We start from the raw sequence: 20,048 nt of genomic DNA, 5'->3' as shown, positions 1-20,048 counted from the left end.
ATAAATAATTAAAATCATGCTCAACTAGAAACACTTGAGGGCAAATTATTGGCATTTCGATGTATATTATGAAAGTTACATTCATTAACTACTGCTTATGAAAACAAAGAAAATTAGCACATGGGACAATCCACTCCTCAGTTCCCCAACTTACTGATTTTTACGCCTCCCTCGTATATTGACCCAGAGAAACCTGTCTGTATCGCTTTCAAAGTAACACAGATTTTCTTAAAACATTCAGGACTGCTCACCAAGCATCTTCATTCCCCAAGCTCTGCGGGTAACATAAACCATGAGGTCTAATGTTTGCTCTCTGCAGTATAGGTATTAAAAACTAACGCCTTTGAACTCATATAAAGAGCAGAAGAGCAAAAAATGGCATGTGTTTTGAACCGAAGATTGGTCGCACCTGCATGATGGTAAGTTATGGGTCTAATAGTTTTGAGTTCGGAAGGCCACAGCCAAATGAATCATGGAGAATCCTAAAAGTGAGAGATACCAGCAATAGAGAGAATTTGTCACCCAGGAGAGGTAAGGTTCCATGCCCTCTGTTGTTGACAGTGGGGCTTAGCTTACCAATGCTGGCATGCTTTGAGCCTAATATTTGAGTAATAAGTTGATATAGTTTTTTTTTCCTATTTCTTTGTCTCTATAGTGATGGTAGTTGTATTATCATACATCTCTTTTAAACCTATCACTTTGAAAGTCTTCTTAAGGTAAGACAACCAGGGAATATCAGCTACCCTTGTAAGGCTTAGGCAGTTGGATTTAGAGGCACAAACTGAAGAGGCCTCAGGATTTAAACATTCCTTAACTCAATACAATAAAGGAGCGAGTCTTAGGGAGTCTGCTAAATAAGGAAGCCCAAGTTCTTCATGGCAAATCAAAGTAGCCGAACTCTGGGGAAACCGCAGTAATCTCCTAAGGAATTAATTTTGAACTTTTTGTAGGCATTCTATATTTGTATAACCCCATTTGCCAGCCCTGTAGGAGCCTGCTGAAATACATTTAATTTAATGCTAGTAAATGAGCTCTTCAACAGGTTTTTGACCTAATTTCTGGGAGAATCTGAAAATTGCTTAAATATTGCTTTAGAAGTAATTTGTTAAGAGGTACATCCAAGCCAAGGAGGAACTAAACTAAATTAAGTAATTAAAATGATGTACCTTCTTCAGTACTGTACTTCCCATCTTGAAAGTTTTGGTCTTTGTGTTACGGGGCCCACACATCATGACAAAAGATTTACCATAATTTATTTTAAGGTCCAGCATGGTCATGTAATTTGAAAAACCATCTGATACAGTTTGTAGACCATTGCCTGTGCAAGCAACTAGCACGGCGTCATCCACGTACAACAAAATCAGAAACTGAAGGCCCTTCATCCTGGGGATGTCTTTCCCAAATGGTGTTTGGCAATTCCATTTATGTACAGCAAAAATAGGAAAGGTGCAAGGATGCATCCCTGACTTGCTCCATGTGTGACTTTTATAGGAGGAGCCAGTTCACCTTGAGGCCCAAAGTGCACTTTGAACATCAGATCCTGGTGTAAATGCTTTAATAACGCTAGAAGTTCTGGCTCTACTCCCATCTCCTCCATCAGGGCCCAAAGTTTATGATAATTTACTAGACTGAATGTGGTCAATAAATCAATAAAGGCCATGTGGAGCGACCCTTTTTTAGCTAAAACATATTTACCAGATAAAAATTACAAATTAAAGCACTAGTCAATTGTACTGACCCCCGGCATAAACCCAAATTGCGCATTTGACATTATTTTATTTTCTGATGCCCATTGTTCCAAGTGGTCTAATAACACTCTTCCCAGAACCTTCATGCTTGAATCAATTAATGAGTTAAGTCTATAAAATGTCAGAGGGGACCTATCACCTTTTTTAATAAATCGGGACAATTATGGCAAGTTTCTGTGGTGCGGGGATATATCCCTCTGCCACATTCCTTAAAATTGTTGTTACTAAAGGGGCCCACAGCTCTATATTTGACTTTTAAACATCTATAGGGACCCCATCTGGACCTGAGGCTTTCCCTGGTGTGCTTTTTAACATCAAAACATTCCCCATTTCATTTTGGGCTCCTTCTATTTGCGACTATCTTGCTGCTTTGCTTGCCATGTTTGCAACTTTTACCTCAAGATTCAAAGATAAGACAAATGGGTTATAGTCGGTCAAGCAATGTGTTTTAACTGTAAAGTCCTGAATAAGGGGGACCAAATCATAAGACATGAGAATAAAATCAATGGTGCTACCAGCATTGCAGCCCGTAAAAGTGTGGAATAAGTTTCCTTCCCTCGCATCAGATATTAAATCACTCACTGTTCTAAAGCAAGTTTTAAGATGAGACTATTTAGGTCATTCACATATGGGGAGTGTATGAAATGGGTAGGAGTTTCATCCACCCTCGTTCGATAGACCACAAGCCTGTTTTGCATTTTACCTTGCACCACTTATGTTAAGAATCCATAGCCCAGAGCACGCATTGTTTTACATTTCGATTTTGATAGAAAAGACATCACAAAATTGTCAATAATTAATATTCTTTAAATTGTTATAATAAAAATTGACCACCAAGATATCAAAGTCACCCCAACCAGGCAATAAAAAAACTAAAGACAAAGGAGAAGACACACCCCGGACCACTAGAAGCGGGAAGCAAGACTGATGCCAGGATTGCCAGGCCCCTCTTTGCTCTATCAGCTGTGGAGTGTCGAGCTGGCTCCCAAAAGACATGAAACCCGTTTATGTGGGCAATGTCTTGCATCCAGGTTTCCTGCAAACACATGATGTCTCCCATTTCTTTTTTTATAAAACTGGGCCAATTAGGATTGTCTAACATAGTCAACTGCCCAGCTACATTCCAAGAAATCAGTGTGCAACCCCAGCTCCAGTTGCAGTCCGTGGTGCAGCACAATCATTAACCCTGATAGTGTGAGGAGGCAGGGCTTCGGCATCACTTGGGAGCTGGTTTGAGTCAATCAATTTGGTCTAAATTAGCAATAGCATAAATTTTGTTTGAAGTAGGCACTGCAAAAGTAGTAGGAAGCCTAGGAGGGGTCGGGTGTTAGGTTATGTTGATCGGTCTATAGAAGAAGGCTAGCAGAAAGGCTTCAATATGGGTTGATGAATGCCTATGTTTTATGTTATCTTAAGTCTGTCTTGCCATCTCTTTGCTCCTAATATTGACCACAACCGTGTCAGCGGTATCTTCTGTTGGGGTAGTCCCACCCAATCGACCCTCTGCACATGATTTATGTGGTTGTGTCTCAGATTCAACTAATTTTTGTTTAGCCAGTGGACCACCTTATTTTTTAATTAGTCATGATCTTTGCTTAATCCATCTTTTAAGAGCAGGAAGCCTTTCATTATCACAACATAAGGGGAGGATTAAGGAGGTAACTGGAAGGTATTTGACCTCAGCAGCGCTCTTTGCAAAAGTTGGTAAGTCTCTGGCGGGCCTTGCAATTTCACTTTGGGCCAACTAGTGTACTATGATATTCTGTGCACCATCCTGAAGACTGAAAGGGTTTGGGGCCTTCCTAATGCTCAATCCTAATGGCCTTTCATAATTTCCTTGTCTACCAGGATAGTTACTGGAAAGTATTTAAACTGGGACATCCGTGACCTCATGGTCCTGGACCGGATCACTCCCTGTTGTTAAGGGTAGTGCTGTGAGCACTGTGGCCAGGAGTAGAATTTGCCTTGCTTGTGTCATTTTGCAGGGCAAGAAGATGCTCCTCAATCTGACTCAGACATAATATTATGGGGGCTAAGGCTTTGTTAAGGATGGTTGTAAAAGCAGTACAAGTGGCCTCTATTAACAGAGTCTATCTAGTGATGTCAGGTTTCACAGCTTGTGGCAAGTCTGGACAAGAAGCCTGCGGGCGGTTCAGGGGAGCGAAACAAGATTAGTTTGCTTTCAGGTCACACTCCATCCCTTTTCTTTTTCTGCATTTTGGTTTAGGAGTTTCAGAGTGTGCCATTCCGGATTCTGAAGCAGAGGAGGGGTCTTACTTGGCCTTCTAACAATATTAAATTAACTGACTCATCCAGCGCATGTGACTGTACTTGGGTTTCTCTACTCTCTTCTATAAAGGACTGCGCTCCCTCCACAAATGTACCTGCAGCGGCTGGTAGTGAGGACAGCAATAGTCTTCTTTCCATTAGTTCTATTTCTTTATTTAATACCCCACCGCCCACTGGAGGAATCCATCAAGAGTAGAACGAGGGTTCGAACTAATGGGGCCCACTATAGGTTCTGGCAGTGACAATATTGTTATCTTTTTCACCATTATGTCCCTTGGCACTTTTAGGCTCCCACCAAAACCGCCCAGCAAGCTTAATCTGTACCTTAAAAAATAGGCAAAAAAGAGGGTGGCCCAGCCTGGCCTCCTCAAGCTGGTGATGGGCGTAGACAGGCCTGGTCTTGGCCCAGGCACGTCCCATGCTGTGGGCCAAGCAAAACACTTTTATAGCGCATGGGTACCTCTTTCTCCTTCCTCCTCAGGAGCGTGCAGGGGGATGTAGTCCCAGCACATCAGGCGGCAGCATGCAGGCACCAACAGGGTGTAAACAGAGTCCAGCGCATCCCACGCTGCGGGCCAAGCAAAATGCTTTTATAGCGAATGGGTGCCTCTTTCTCTTCCCTCCTCAGGAGCCTGCTAGGGTTTGTAGTCCCACCCTGGCATTCGGCAGCGTGCAAGCACCAACAGGATGCAAACAGAGTCTAGAGCTAAATCAGTTGGTTTTCTGTGTTAAACCTCAGATCTGTAACGTCATTAGCATGTTAGTGTCAGTGGCGGCTGGCAACAGTAATGCCCAAATGGGTTGGTGTCTGTCAGCGGCAGTGTAATTAAATTGCCCCTCCAGCTGCAGGAGATTTTTGGTTGTTGCTGCGTGGCCCTTGGAGACAGAGTCTGCAGCCGTCTGGTAAGTTGGTTGCTGATTCAGCATATAGAGTGTCCACGCATTCTAGCTTGCTTGTGACAAGGACATGTGTGATGATTTTGTGGGTATTGGTCAGGAGACATTTAAAAATTTTCATTGGCATCTTCAGATTGTGGAAGCAAGAGATTGTCATGCCATTGATTTAGGTGGTCATGTGGATATGATTCACATATGATTCATATGGATGATGATGCAGAGTTTCTTGGCATAGTGAGTCCTAGTTCAGCTGGCCACCAGGCAGAGTCCCATGGTGAGATGCTTTTGCCAAAGATCACAACTTCTGTTTTATCAGTGTTTAGTTTGAAACAGTTGGTCTTCATCCAGCCTGTGACTTTGGTCATGCAGGCCATTAACTTGTTACATTGATGATTAACTCACAATTTTTGGCTGATTTGTTCATCTGCTAATTGATGTAGTCCAATAAGTTTAAATAATAAAATCAATAACATTTTCATTTAACTTCAATTTGCCATAATTAAATTGAGCTGCCAAGAAATGAAAGACACATTTCGATCAGCAATAGAGAAAGATAGTTTGTTTATATGTGTGCACAACTATCCCAAAATAACTTGTAGTTTCTCCCCTCAGTTCATGTACTTATGTGAGTTTATACATATTTCAAAATGAATATGTATTGGATTCGGCAAACTATCTTCTCAGTCCATGTTTGTGGATGTCTATGAATTGTTTTTTTCTGTTTTCAAACGATTGTTATTTTGTATGAGCACTTCATGTACAATGATAAATGCCTGTTCCAAGGCATAGTTATACTTTTCAACTTTTTTTTGTAAATAAATATAAAGACACATGGGGGTGATTACGACCCTAGAGGTCTGTTGTGGTGATGGTCTGACTGCTGCCAAAGCGGTGGACCAACCGCTTTGGCAGCAGTCTGACTGCCACATTATGACCGTGGCGGTTGCGCCACAGTCGGACCACCAGTACTGACAGTTTCCCTCCACAGGAGGGGCTGGCAGTGCTGGCAGTCCTAATCCACCAGGCAGCACTACATGCAGTGCCGCCCTGGGGATAACGACCCCTCTCTCTGTCAGCTTTTACATGGTGGGAGCACCATCATGTAAAGGCTGACGGAGATGGAGTGCAGGACGCCTGCACTGCCCATGCACTTGCCCATGCCGGGGCCCCCATGGCCAGCCCCGTTGCACAATTTTAGACAGTGAACAGCGTGACGGGTGCTGGTGCACCCTATGTAGCGCAACAATACCGCCGGCTCAATTATTTATGCTATTCCCCACTGGGCCAGTGGGCAGAAACTCGTAATGGGGCCTGCGGGAAGGTGGCCGCACTGGCGGCAACCTGACCGCAGGAATTTGGCAGACCGCCTTTTCCATCCGCCAAACTCAAAAATGATCCCCATGGTGTCATTATTTGCATTTGTTAATTCCTAATGTGATTTAGAATGAATTCCCTCTATAGTTGTAATGACCAGAGCACTGCATTATCTAATAGAAAAACCTGCCATCTTGGACAGCCCCTGAAAGAGAAGTAGTATGGATAGATCTGTCCATGTCAGCAACTTAAAAAAATGAAAAACAAGCAGACAAACCTCTTGCAGCTGCATACTGAAGATCTGAAATACCATGCATCCTCATATCGGTTTTCTTCTATTCTTTTTGCACTTCAGAGAAGAATTGACTTAATCATCACAGAGAACCCCAAGAGGCTGGGGCAGCTATCGAAAGGTGGGTTTTCCACCCCCAGGTGGCATTGACAAGGGCATTCCTTGACCCCGAAGGGCAATGGGCCACCTACCCAGGTCTTAATGCCTCTCTGATCACTAAATCCAATATCCTAATTTTAGATTGCCATTTAAAATATTTTTTCAGCAGGTGATGTGAAATAGCTAATTTTCTAGTAATATCGCTGTAAAAAATGCAGTATAACATTTTGCATGATCTGTTTTCTGCAAAATAGGGGTGTTCTGTAATTTCCATTTTCCTAAAGTGAAAAATCATAAATTTTATCCCAGTTTTGCCAATATTAAAATTAAGGGTTTTTTAGAAGATTAGTAAAGGGGTGTCTCAAAGCATATTTTTTAAATTCAGAATTGTCTGAGAATGAGCTGGCATGAAGAGTATGGCATTAATTCATAATTTTCAAGATCTTATAGCATTTAACAGATTCTCCCATGATAAAGCCTGGCGGTCTTGCTGTTAGTATAAAATTAATTTGTATATTCAGTATGAAGCTGCTTTTTTGCATAGTTCTACAATCAGAAATAAACTAAGACTAACGTAATGGCCTCTCCATGGAACGTCACCGAGTACACCTTATGTTGCATTGACATTAGGCCCTTTGTATAATGCTCTCTTACTGCATGTCTCCAGGCACTGTTCAACTTGGAGTTAGTTACCAGTGTTAAGGTGGCTATAACAATGATATGAACGTTTCGTAAATAGATATGTTTATTTAGTTGTACTTCAACTTCAGGAGAGAAGTTCTAATGATGAATTCACACAGTGTACGTTTTCGGCAATGAGAAAACAGCCTATCACCCCTAGGGGTGGCCATTTTTTTCAGCCTGTAGGAGGACCAAAACAACCTGTTGGCCTTGGGTGGTTGTATTTTATCACATGGTTACTGCACAGCAGTCACATTTATACAGCGACAGAGAGCACAGTGACACAAAGTTTACCTTGTCCTCAACTTTGGATGTCAAAACAACTCTAACCCCAGTGTTCTGTGCCAATTTCTGTATCGGTTTTTAAGGGCTGACTATTTGTGATGCTATTATTTGTATTTGACCAATGACTTTGTGTTTCACTACTGCGCATATTAGTTGCTCAGTGATCACTAGTAGCACATTGTATGTTTTGTTCAGCCTAGCCGCCTATTGGCTTTGACATGGCATTAGCCATTACTTTCTGTATTCAGTTTAGCCGCCTATTGGCTTTGACATTGCATTAGCCATTACTTTCTGTATTCTGCCTTTTGGCTTTGACATGCTGTATTCAGTTCAGCTGCCTATTGGCTTTGACATGATATTAGACATTACATTCTGTATTCAGCTTAGCTGCCTATTGGCTCTGACATGCTGTATTCAGTTTAGCTGCCTATTGGCTTTGACATGATATTAGACATTACACTCTGTATTCAGCTTAGCTGCCTATTGGCTTTGACATGACATTAGACATTACATTTTGTATTCAGCTCAGCTGTCTATTGGCTTTGACATGATATTAGACATTACATTTGATATTTAGGTTAGCTGCCTATTGGCTTTAACGTGGAGTTAGACATTGCAGTTGAAACATCGCAGATGTCTGTATTCTTCCAAGCTGTGATTTTCCACAAGATGAACCATGCTGTTTTCTTCACACCAGACTAGACCTGATAAGAGAGAGTACATTTGGTGTTTTCCTTTCTGCTCAGCCTTGGGAATAGGAGAAGTCTAGGAGATCTGGCCAGTCTCCAAAGGCTTGCGTAGTTTTCCCGAGTCTGAGAGGAGGGGGCACGCTTTTGTAAGGATGACTCTGGGCTACAGTGAGTTAGATTCGAAACTGCTTGACTTCAGGCTGGAACTAGGCGTCAGGTGCCAGTCTCCCGTGTGGGTAGATAATCTCTTTCTCGCAGTTGACCGGAGTCATCAACTTGCAGACCCCAGAAAGATGGAGCTGAAGATAGGTTCTACTTGCTCATATGGTGATGAATTTAGACTTTTATGCTTTGCTAATATAATCAAATAATATATATATATCTGCTGTGTACATTGCAACTGAGAAGTACTGTGATATATTTTGTTTTCTTGCTGCGACTACTTTGTGCTTGAAATCTATTAATTCGTCTCTCAAGAACTTGTGGGTGGGGAGGAATTAACAACAATAAAGGTCTTCTTTGAACTCAGAAGTGCATTCCAGAGAGGTTCTGTAAGCTCTGATATGAGATAAGTAGGAAAGCAGAACATTTTGACGTAGTCAGCAGTCTTGAAAGTCGAATTATAGATTTCTACGTGCACAATTTAAAAAGTGTAATTGTTTTTTGTTGTTTGGAGAATTACAGAAGCACAGCAGACCATGTTTGAAAATGCATGTGTAGTTAAACTGCCTGATGGTGCTGTGAGAAACATGTTTTCTTTCTGTGATAAAGCATATTTAGAAAATGTGCCTTTTGGAAGCAATGATGATCCTTTTGTTTTTGACAGAAGGGTTTGGATACTTTTATCTGCTTACAGAAAAATGCAGGAGAAATGTAGGCAGTTGGAACATGAAAATAATAATTTACGTGAGCAAATTAGCCAGAATACATTAATGCAAGATAATGCTGAAAGTTATAAAACTGCTGTTTTAGAAGAATCTGTCTTTTCCCATTCCAGTAATGAGGGGGTTAAGACAGCTGTGAGCCAGTCTGAGCCTCCGTGTGAGCCAGGTTTTTTGGCAGTCGAAGTGCATTCCTTAACTGATAACATGGAGAACAGAGCTCAGAATGTGATTTACGAGTTACCATCGCAAAATGCACAAGTAAAATGAAAGATTTTAGAGTTTCTTACTGTTTGCACTAAGCACGAGACACCGAGTTTCATTAGCTTGTTTGATTTTTGGAAACAGAATAGCCCTCATCCGAGTGAAATCCTAACACTTTGGTATATGGTCACTAGGAAAAATTATATGCAGCTGCGCGCTTGTGATTTGGCAAATGAAATAATTCAGACTTTAGGTTTCTGCGCAGTGCAAGAGGGAAACACTGATTTGCATGTAAATCAGGAACAGGGGAAGAATGAACAGGTGCCACAAGCCCCATTTCAGGATGTGGAGAGGGTGCAGAGAGTACGACAGGTAAAAGAGTCACCAGTGAAATTGAGTGCACCATTTGAATTTGTGTCCCCTGAAGATAAAAAGCATGTTTGTTTGACTAATGATTCATTGACTGAAATGTTGTTTTCTAGCACAGGAGAAGGAACAGTGTTGTACAATGTGTGTCAGACTTTAAAGCAAGAGCTGCTTGAGATGTGTCATTTTTACACTGATTCTTGGTTCACTGCCAATGGTTTAGCCGTTTGGTTTTCCACATGGCTTGTACATAACTGGTTCAATTCCCTTGCAGATGTTAATGAGAAAAATTCAGAGTCTGAAGTGTCCACCCAGAATTCTGACTTAGTGGGGATGGCTAAGTGGGTGCACCAGAAATGTGAACAGCTAGGAGAAAAAGCCACTTACAGGTGGGCAGAGATGAGAGAGATGCACATTCCCCTAGATTTGATAAAAACTGTGCAGCACGCACAAGAGCAATCTGTCCCACAAGCAGTCACAGAGCAGTTGGGGAGAGGAAAGTTACCAGGACAGGTATGGCAAATTGATCAGGTTTTAGGGGGAGTGATTGCTGCAGATTACCAAGGAGAAATCAAAATTATGCTGATAACTAGAAAAGAATCTGATTTATTCATACAAATTGAAGACAGAATGGCCCAACTTGTCAAAAGTGCAGTGAATGGAGGTTTGGTAAAGAATGATTCTGCCCCAGCCCTTCTGACAGTGCAAGAAAAGGGAAGCTGTGGCGCAGCAGATAAAAACCTCAGTGCTGAGGAGTGGGTTGAATCCCCAAATGACCCTCCAGAACCTGCAGAAATTATAATAAAGGGCCCCAAAAACGTCCTACTGATTATAAAACAGGGAAAGGAAGAGGAAGGGTACATTTCAAATGACAAATGTTATTTGCAAGAAAAGTCATGCTTTTTTCTTTTGCAGATCCTACCACGTTTCGCCACTGTCCCTGAGTGTGCTGTGTGGTCCCCCTTCGGGTGTGTGCGTGTGGGGTCGGGGAAGGGACCGAACCCCCAACCTGAACCTGACTGAGTAAAGGGCAAGCACCATGGATCCACTTTGCGCAAATGGCGCCTTCAGTTCAAGTTCAACTTGTTTGATTGCATTCTTCCACTGGAACTAAGCAACCTTAACAGTTAACTGTCTGTGTTTTTTCGTGTGGAACTCTGACTTTCACTTACCTTCCAGCAAACCTTTCAGGTGGACCGTGCACCTTTACATGAGTAGTACTCATGCTACATCAAATTGCTATTTTAGAGACACTATCATCTCATTCAGAGTATAAAAGTTTCAGTCTTTTCTGTGTAGATGTATCTGATGTGAAAGGTTATGAGTTCAATATGTTAATCCACTTCCATTGCTTTACAGTGATTGCTTTGATCATTCAAATCTGACTTGCTGATAATGTTTTTTTGTGCTGATGTTTTTTTTTTTTTTTTTGTTTGAAACAAGAGATATGTGAAACAAAAATTCATTGGTCATAGGGTGGAATGTGATGCTATTAATTGTATTTGACCAATGACTTTGTGTTTCACTACTGCGCATATTAGTTGCTCAGTGCTCACTAGTAGCACATTGTGGGGGTCATTCTGACCCTGGCGGCCGGTGGCCGCCAGGGCCACCGACCACGGGAGCACCGCCAACAGGCTGGCGGTGCTCCCACGAGCATTCTGACCGCGGCGGTTCAGCCGCTGTCAGAAGCGGAAAGTCGGCGGTCTCCCGCCGACTTCCCGCTGCTCGGGGGAATCCTCCATGGCTGCGGAGCGCGCTCCGCAGCCACGGGGATTCTGACACCCCCTACCGCCATCCTGTTCGCCAGGAACAGGATGGCGGTAGGGGGTGCCACGGGGCCCCTGGGGGCCCCTGCAGTGCCCATGCCAATGGCATGGGCACTGCAGGGGCCCCCGTAAGAGGGCCCCACTGTGTATTTCAGTGTCTGCAATGCAGACACTGAAATACGCGACGGGTGCAAACTGCACCCGTCGCACCCCTGCAACTACGCCGGCTCAATTCTGAGCCGGCGTCCTCGTTGCAGGGGCATTTCCTCTGGGCCGGCGGGCGCTCTTTTGGAGAGCGCCCGCCGGCCCAGAGGAAATGTCTGAATAGCCGCCGCGGTCTTATGACCGCGGTGCGGTCATTTGGCGGCTCCCTCCAGGCGGGCGGCGCCCGCCATCCGCAGGGCTCAGAATGAGCCCCTGTATGTTTTGTTCAGCCTAGCCGCCTATTGGCTTTGACATGGCATTAGCCATTACTTTCTGTATTCAGTTTAGCCGCCTATTGGCTTTGACATTGCATTAGCCATTACATTCTGTATTCTGCCTTTTGGCTTTGACATGCTGTATTCAGTTCAGCTGCCTATTGGCTTTGACATGATATTAGACATTACATTCTGTATTAAGCTTAGCTGCCTATTGGCTTTGACATGATATTAGACATTACAGTCTGTATTCAGCTTAGCTGCCTATTGGCTTTGACATGATATTAGACATTACATTTTGTATTCAGCTCAGCTGGCTATTGGCTTTGACATATTAGACATTACATTTGATATTTAGGTTAGCTGCCTATTGGCTTTAACGTGGAGTTAGACATTGCAGTTGAAACATCGCAGATGTCTGTATTCTTCCAAGCTGTGTTTTTCCACAAGATGAACCAAGCTGTTATCTTCACACCAGACTAGACCTGATAAGAGAGAGTACATTTGGGGGGTTATTCTAACTTTGGAGGAGGTGTTAATCCGTCCCAAAAGTGACGGAAAAGTGACGGATTTACCACCAGCCGTATTACGAGTTCATTATATCCTATGGAACTCGTAATACGGCTGGTGGTATATCCGTCACTTTACCGTCACTTTTGGGACGGATTAACACTCCTCCAAAGTTAGAATAACCCCCTTGGTGTTTTCCTTTCTGCTCAGCCTTGGGAATAGGAGAAGTCTAGGAGATCTGGCCAGTCTCCAAAGGCTTGCGTATCATCTCATTCAGAGTATAAAAGTTTCAGTCTTTTCTGTGTAGATGTATCTGATGTGAAAGGTTATGAGTTCAATATGTTAATCCACTTCCATTGCTTTACAGTGATTGCTTTGATCATTCAAATCTGACTTGCTGATAATGTTTTTTTGTGCTGATGTTTTTTTTTTTTTTTTTTTAAACAAGAGATATGTGAAACAAAAATTCATTGGTCATAGGGTGGAATGTGATGCTATTAATTGTATTTGACCAATGACTTTGTGTTTCACTACTGCGCATATTAGTTGCTCAGTGCTCACTAGTAGCACATTGTATGTTTTGTTCAGCCTAGCCGCCAATTGGCTTTGACATGGCATTAGCCATTACTTTCTGTATTCAGTTTAGCCGCCTATTGGCTTTGAATTTGCATTAGCCATTACATTCTGTATTCTGCCTTTTGGCTTTGACATGCTGTATTTAGTTCAGCTGCCTATTGGCTTTGACATGATATTAGACATTACATTCTGTATTAAGCTTAGCTGCCTATTGGCTTTGACATGATATTAGACATTACAGTCTGTATTCAGCTTAGCTGCCTATTGGCTTTGACATGATATTAGACATTACATTTTGTATTCAGCTCAGCTGGCTATTGGCTTTGACATATTAGACATTACATTTGATATTTAGGTTAGCTGCCTATTTGCTTTAACGTGGAGTTAGACATTGCAGTTGAAACATCGCAGATGTCTGTATTCTTCCAAGCTGTGTTTTTCCACAAGATGAACCAAGCTGTTTTCTTCACACCAGACTAGACCTGATAAGAGAGAGTACATTCGGTGTTTTCCTTTCTGCTCACCCTTGGGAATAGGAGAAGTCTAGGAGATCTGGCCAGTCTCCAAAGGCTTGCGTAGTTTTCCCGAGTCTGAGAGGAGGAGGCACGCTTTTGTAAGGATGACTCTGGTCTACAGTGAGTTAGATTCGAATCTGCTTGACTTCAGGCTGGAACTAGGCGTCAGTTGCCAGTCTCCCGTGTGGGTAGATAATCTCTTTCTCGCAGTTGACCAGAGTCATCAACTTGACTTTTATGCTTTGCTAATATAATCATATAATATATATATCTGCTGTGTACATTGCAACTGAGAAGTACTGTGATATATTTTGTTTTCTTGCTGTGACTACTTTGTGCTTGAAATCTATTAATTCGTCTCTCAAGAACTTGTGGGTGGGGAAGAATTAACAACAATAAAGGTCTTCTTTGAACTCAGAAGTGCATTCCAGAGAGGTTCTGTAAGCTCTGATATGAGATAAGTAGGAAAGCAGAACACTATTGAAACCACCACTAAACACCAATAACTGGTTTGAGGAGTTAGATGCCTAACTTTGCCGAGTGAAAGCTGTAAGAAGAAAATGCCGCTTTCACTTAAACTCTCGCGGAACAGCAGGAATCAATTTGGACACATGTATTTTTAACCACGTTGTTAGGCGGCATGATAACTTGGTCTCGTAGAGGTGGTACTGCTTTGTGTGGATTTCAAATGCTATGTGATACCTAGTATCAGGATTTCTACTTTCCGTTTAGATGCAACATGTTTCCTTACACCAATGCCTTAATGTCCACAGTACAGTGATCTAAGTTGATTAAACAACTCTTCAAACCCATACAGGTCAGCCAAATTCTGTGCATCATCTGTAATTCTAGATTGGTACAATAAATTTTTCTACCTCACATTATATGAATTATTGTACGAAAAACGACTTTGAGAAGAAACAGTATGGATAAAAAGTAGAGCTTCTGAATATATTTGAAAAATGGTTGAAAATCACAAACCTTGTAGGTTGAACAGAAACTACCTCTGAAGAGTCCCCCTGTGTGGAGGCTGAAGGAGACTCCAACATCGCCTGTAGTGTCCTAAAAGGAGAAAATCAGAATACATCAACAAGCCAACATCTATTTATGCAAATCATGTCCTGTTTTCTATTCTTCTTGTGTATAATTATTCTACACTCATCAGAATCTTCGCAGCAGTTTGATTAGGACTACACATTACAGTGTGGCATTGGTATGCATCGTACACTCCTCCAAGTATCCAGAATATACTTTTCAATTCCAAAGTTAACATGACACTTTAACTAACATTGGTAATGCCAATAGGCCTTGCTGGGATTTTTTATTATAAACCAGACGCCCTAGCTTTGCACCTCACCATTTCAGGTACCCGCAGTACGTTGGAGCTTGTGAAAAATGAATGGGGGACGTCAGTGGGGCTCAAAGTATTAGAATGGACAGAAATAAATATGCACTGTGCTATGGAATAGAGAAGGAGAGAGTGGAAAACATTTCTGGGTGATGTGGCGAGTAAGATGACACTGGGAGTATAGCTGTTGTGGCCTTGGGGTGTGTCATGAAGAATTTCTTGAACCAGTCCTGATTTTGGGACGTGCAGTTTCATGTTTTCAGACAGTCTCATGTTTAGCGTTTGAAGGATGGGATTAATATTTCAAACAAGTGAAGTGTTAATGCCTATCGTGCTGGGACTGGATAGTAGTGTCACAAATGACCCTGGACAATCCGCAGCTTTGATCAGAGTTGACAGACTTAGCAAACAACAGCAAAACACACCAAGCAATCATGCTTTGCCAACACCTGATTCTCGTGACAACCATGTGATAAACAGCATGACAACTGGTAACTTCATGTCCAATAATATGTTTTATGCTTTCCACGAAGCAGTATGCTACCTGTCTGCAAAGTGCTTCGGCGCCTCATCAGGGGCAGAAAACACTATGTAAAAACCACCGCAACAATACAATAACAGCGAGAAACCAAGTGCTCTTCGTGTTTTGCTGTGCTATGCACCTTTTGTCCTACTGCCCGGGATATATCAGATTTCGATGTTTGGTGCAGAAGAAGCCCTTTAATCCCACAGAAATCGCGTTTTTGTTTATCTTTGTTGACCTCTTCTTTAATCTCTTTGAAACACACACGCTAAACGCTAAATGTGGGAAACACGTTTAAAAGGTCAGCGGACAACAAAGAGTTAAGTATAGTTAAATACAGAAAGGGAAAACCATCGAATAGCTCTGGAGCGTGTTTGGAATAGAATGACTGTGGCCAGAAGGAGGCACAGTTTCCAGTGAATTAGACCATTTTTAAAGCTTTAAAAGGCACAACAGAGATTGAAAATGAAACTATTGGATTAGGTAGTGCATTTCAATCGCAAATGAAAAATAGCAGGAGACGCGAACAGAATAAAGATATATATTTGAAACTAAATCTGTTTGCAAACAGAGTATTTCTGCAATGGAAATAATTCTTAAGGATAAAACATCTGAATAAAGTGTTTGGTTAAAAAAGAAAAAAAATAAATAAATAAATAACATTGCCACTGTACTTGGAAAACGAGTGAGGGTCAACAGAAGAGGAAAATAAAATAAACCATGGCTGTAGGGGATGCCCAGCTTGAGCTGCCTAAGTAAAAGGCAGACCTTGTTGAACCAGACCCCTTTTGTGCCCTCCTCAACTTGCCATATTGGCACAGAAAATATGTAACGTCTGTAAAATGCATTGGGCTGATCAAAAATATTGAGTATTGACTTGACGTTGGCATATCAAAACATGCAAGAGAGCTGACCCGAAAGCCACTTTCTGCATCTATTGAGTGATGAATTGACACGAAGTCTTGCCAGACAGTTAAAGCTCTTTGCAGCTAGATCTAACAAACCATTGCCAAAGAAAACTTAGATGCTTCCATCCATGAAATCATCCATCCATGCACTTATAATTTATGCTCTCATCACATATGTGTGCCCTCATGCATCTATTCATGAACCTATTAACGCATTCATGCTGTCACACACTCAACCATCCACAATAACGTACACAAACAGACCAATAAATGAAGAGGTGCATTTAAGTTACTGGTTTTGCAGCTACATTATGAGGAGTGTGAGAGTGTTTCCAGTTGTGTGTGACTTCTTGTATTTAAGGTGTGTGACAGTCCTGATAGTGTGTGACTGGAAGTCTAATAGGGGGTGTCAAGTGGGATTTTAAATTGCAATTTGTGGCAGATAGGCTTTGTGTATTTTCACTAGATAGCCACACACAATGAGAGCTTAAGTGTGACTTGATGGGCTGTCAAAGGCAGGATGGGAGGGAGAAGATGGACACAGCCTCACTTACACCTGAATAGGCTGTGTCCTGTCCACACACAAAGAGCTTAAAGACCCTGTATTGTCACTCCAGACAGCTTGGAACCAGGGAAGGGGCGGCAAGGAATCCTTTGCACTTCAAAGCCACTGTCAGGAGGTTTCTCCCACATTCCAGAATCAGGGCACCAAGGTATAAATACAGGACCTCAGAAACCACAACTTCAGTGCACGTCTGGACTTGTGGATACTTTACCAGGAAGAAGACCTGTTCTGCTGCTGAAGGACTGCCACGCTGCTGGACTGCACTCTGCTGGACACCTACTTTGCTATGCTGACCTTCTTGCCTGTTTCCCCCCTGCCAGGCTGAGAAGGACTGGACCTGCAACTCTTCAACCCAGAACGATACCAAGGGCTATTTAGTTTGCCTCCTGATCTGAAGTCTCAGAAACATGACAGACTTCCAACCATACTGTTTCTGCACCAGGACTCTGAATCTGTGAGTCTGTCCTGCCAAGTGGTGCCACCACAGTCTTGGACCCTTGGAAGTGGGCCTAGGGTGCTTGCCAGTGGTACTGATGCATCGCCTCTGCTGAGGGAAGGGTCCTTGAGCAGAACCAGTGCATCTCCTTTACAGTTCGGCACATTCCCTAGCAGAAACTTTGCATCGCATCTTCACCGCTCATCAGAACAGACACATCGTCTGGACTGCTCTATGCATCCCCAACACCGGCTTTCACTTTGCAAGCCCCGTTGACGAGATCCTTAAGGTTGATGTAACAGGGCCTTGCATCGCAGCCTCGCCACATCTTTGAATGGACGGACCGGCTCGGCTATGCTACACGTCTTCCATACTTATCCACGCAACTCTCCGCAACAAGGATTTAAGGTACTTTGTTTACTGGACCTAACTGGGTCCCTGTAGCCGGCCCAAATTCCATTGTGGTCAGTCTGAACTTGTGACCCTGTCCCTGTCTGGCATGGCCAAGTATCTCCAATTGCACTTTTGGCTCTAATTTTACTTAACAATCTGAAATTCAATATCTCCCATTCTACTAATTGGATTTCTGTCATTTTGGTCTAGCTATATTTATTAAAATCAACTCAAGTTTTCTAACTTTTTTGTGGTCTTGGTTGTGTTTTTACTGTTTGAAGTGTAGCCCAAATACTTTACACACTGTCTCTAAGTTAAGCCTGACTACTCTGTGCCAAGCTAACTGGGGATGAGCACAGGATAATTAGGGGTTTACTTGTGTCTTATCCTGATAAGTAATGTGGTTGCTCCTTGAACAGGGTCACACCCCAGTGAAGCAACAACCCCATTTCTTACATGAATGGTTAACATGATTCATTTGTATTGATTGTTATATTTCCATCTGTACATTTTTTGCTGTCCTGAATATAAAACACAGTATAAAATGTGTGCTTGACACTACATTTTCAGGAGCACATTTTAAGTTCACATAAAAGAGCACAAAAGAAACATAAGCTATCATGAAACAAGAATGGGGTTATATCTTCCTTATATTTAGCTCTCTGCCCTTTCAAGGAGGTGGTATGTGCTTACACAAGTCAACACCTCAAATACACTCCTGTGAGCTCAATGGTGGGCAGTAACTGCAGAGGAAGAAACATTGAGTGTCACTCTCTAAATTCTGTACTCTCACTCAAATCCTAAAAACTGGCTGCAAGGCAAGCATTCAAGTTTGCACATGTGATCAAGCTGCAGAATTGAGGACACAAGAGCAACTATGGTCCATGCAGGTACCTTCGTGTTGCTGGTATAAGCTGTTACTGAGCAGATGTGGAATCCATGCCTGTTGGCCTATAGTGGATGCTATGCATGGCTAGCTCAACAGGTCATTCCACATTGAAAGAGTCTAATAATTTTACCAAGTTCTTCGATTTGCAAATGAGGGCGTAGATCAACATATCCAGATGAAGCCCAATACAGGCACTGAATTAGATTAGTGGGCATCAGTGATATCCACCAACACCTCTTTTAGCACACAGTTCATCTCAACGATGTTCATATTCAGACAGGCCAAAAACGATGGAAGTAACTCAGCATATGGATTCTTCTGTCTGAAAAGGTACAGCAGTACCACCAATATATAAATTTACCCTGATGCTGCCTTCGCTTCACTGGTTTTCTTAGAAGGCCACATCTTTGGTAAGCCTGACATGCTTGGCTTAGAAAGCTAACCATCTGCCGAAAAACATATTTTTGGGTTATTATCAACGAATTCTCTGAGTAACAAGATTTTGCCACTTGAAGACTTTTAATTTTCCAAGCATAACACTCTTTTCCCTGAATGGTGGCTGTTTTTGGAAGCAGTTTCCAATGGGTCGCAAAACTGTGTGTATCTTTAGTCCAAGAAGAAACTGATGTTACAAGTGTTTGAGTAAGAGATAGTATTATTAGTGATTTTTATGTTTTGCTGCATTGTTTGAAGGGCTTAGTTTCTTTTCAAGTCTTTTTTTTATTTATTTTTTATTTTTATTGCTTTCATTAAGGTGAAGTAGAAAACAACAAAACAGTCCCGGCACAGCAGGAAGAACGCCCAATGAACAAATTATGATAAACACAGCTCATGTCCATACATTACAGATATCCAACCCGTTCCTATTGTTGGTGATTTCACATCTGATACATGTCCATGTAGATTAAATATAAGTAGTGAGGAGGCAAGTAGCCCAGTTGTGCATGCTACCACCTGCACCAGGAAACAGTGAAAAGGAAGAAATAGCAGAAGAAGAAGGAAGCGAAGGAAAAGGAAGGGAATAGGAAGTCCTCGCATCTGTAGCAGCCAGCGTGACAGTGTAAGGCATTGGCTCAGCTCATCGGGGGGGCCAACGCGGTCACATCTGGCTTTAAGCATCTACAGCTGTTGCACACCTCTACAGTCAAGATTCAAGGTAGGCCCACAGGGGAGTTCATATATCTTGTGGCCGAGAGTTAGGTGGCATCAATTCCCAGTAGGCCACTAGTTGGTCCTGGCAGTAAGCAGCATCACGCAACAAATCCTGACAGCGGGGTGTCTCTCCCTACCCCAACACATCGCCACTCTGCACTTTGCCAGCACCATCAGCCCCACCAATCTCCTGTGTTCGGGAGGAATCTCCTTGACATGTCCTGGGAGAGCAAACCTGGGGGACCGCAGGAGCTCAAGCTCAATCATTTCTTCTAGCGCACTCACCACATTCATCCAGTA

General features: G+C 42.5%; 1 protein-coding gene across 3 annotated transcripts in view; it reads right to left on the bottom strand.

The window, feature by feature from the left end:
• Positions 1-20,048, bottom strand: part of ITPRID1 (ITPR interacting domain containing 1) — a 506,204-nt gene that overhangs the window by 182,850 nt on the left and 303,306 nt on the right. For all 3 annotated transcript variants that reach the window (XM_069215173.1, XM_069215186.1, XM_069215179.1), the window contains one exon: positions 14,516-14,596. In XM_069215173.1, coding sequence (XP_069071274.1) covers positions 14,516-14,596 — 81 coding nt within the window. The remainder of the gene's footprint in view (positions 1-14,515; positions 14,597-20,048) is intronic.

The sequence above is a fragment of the Pleurodeles waltl genome, chromosome 2_1 (assembly GCF_031143425.1).
Source record: "Pleurodeles waltl isolate 20211129_DDA chromosome 2_1, aPleWal1.hap1.20221129, whole genome shotgun sequence".
In the NCBI taxonomy this organism is placed as follows: domain Eukaryota; kingdom Metazoa; phylum Chordata; class Amphibia; order Caudata; family Salamandridae; genus Pleurodeles; species Pleurodeles waltl.
The sequence above is the reverse complement of the archived record's forward strand: the minus strand, read 5'-3'. Positions and strand labels throughout refer to the sequence as shown.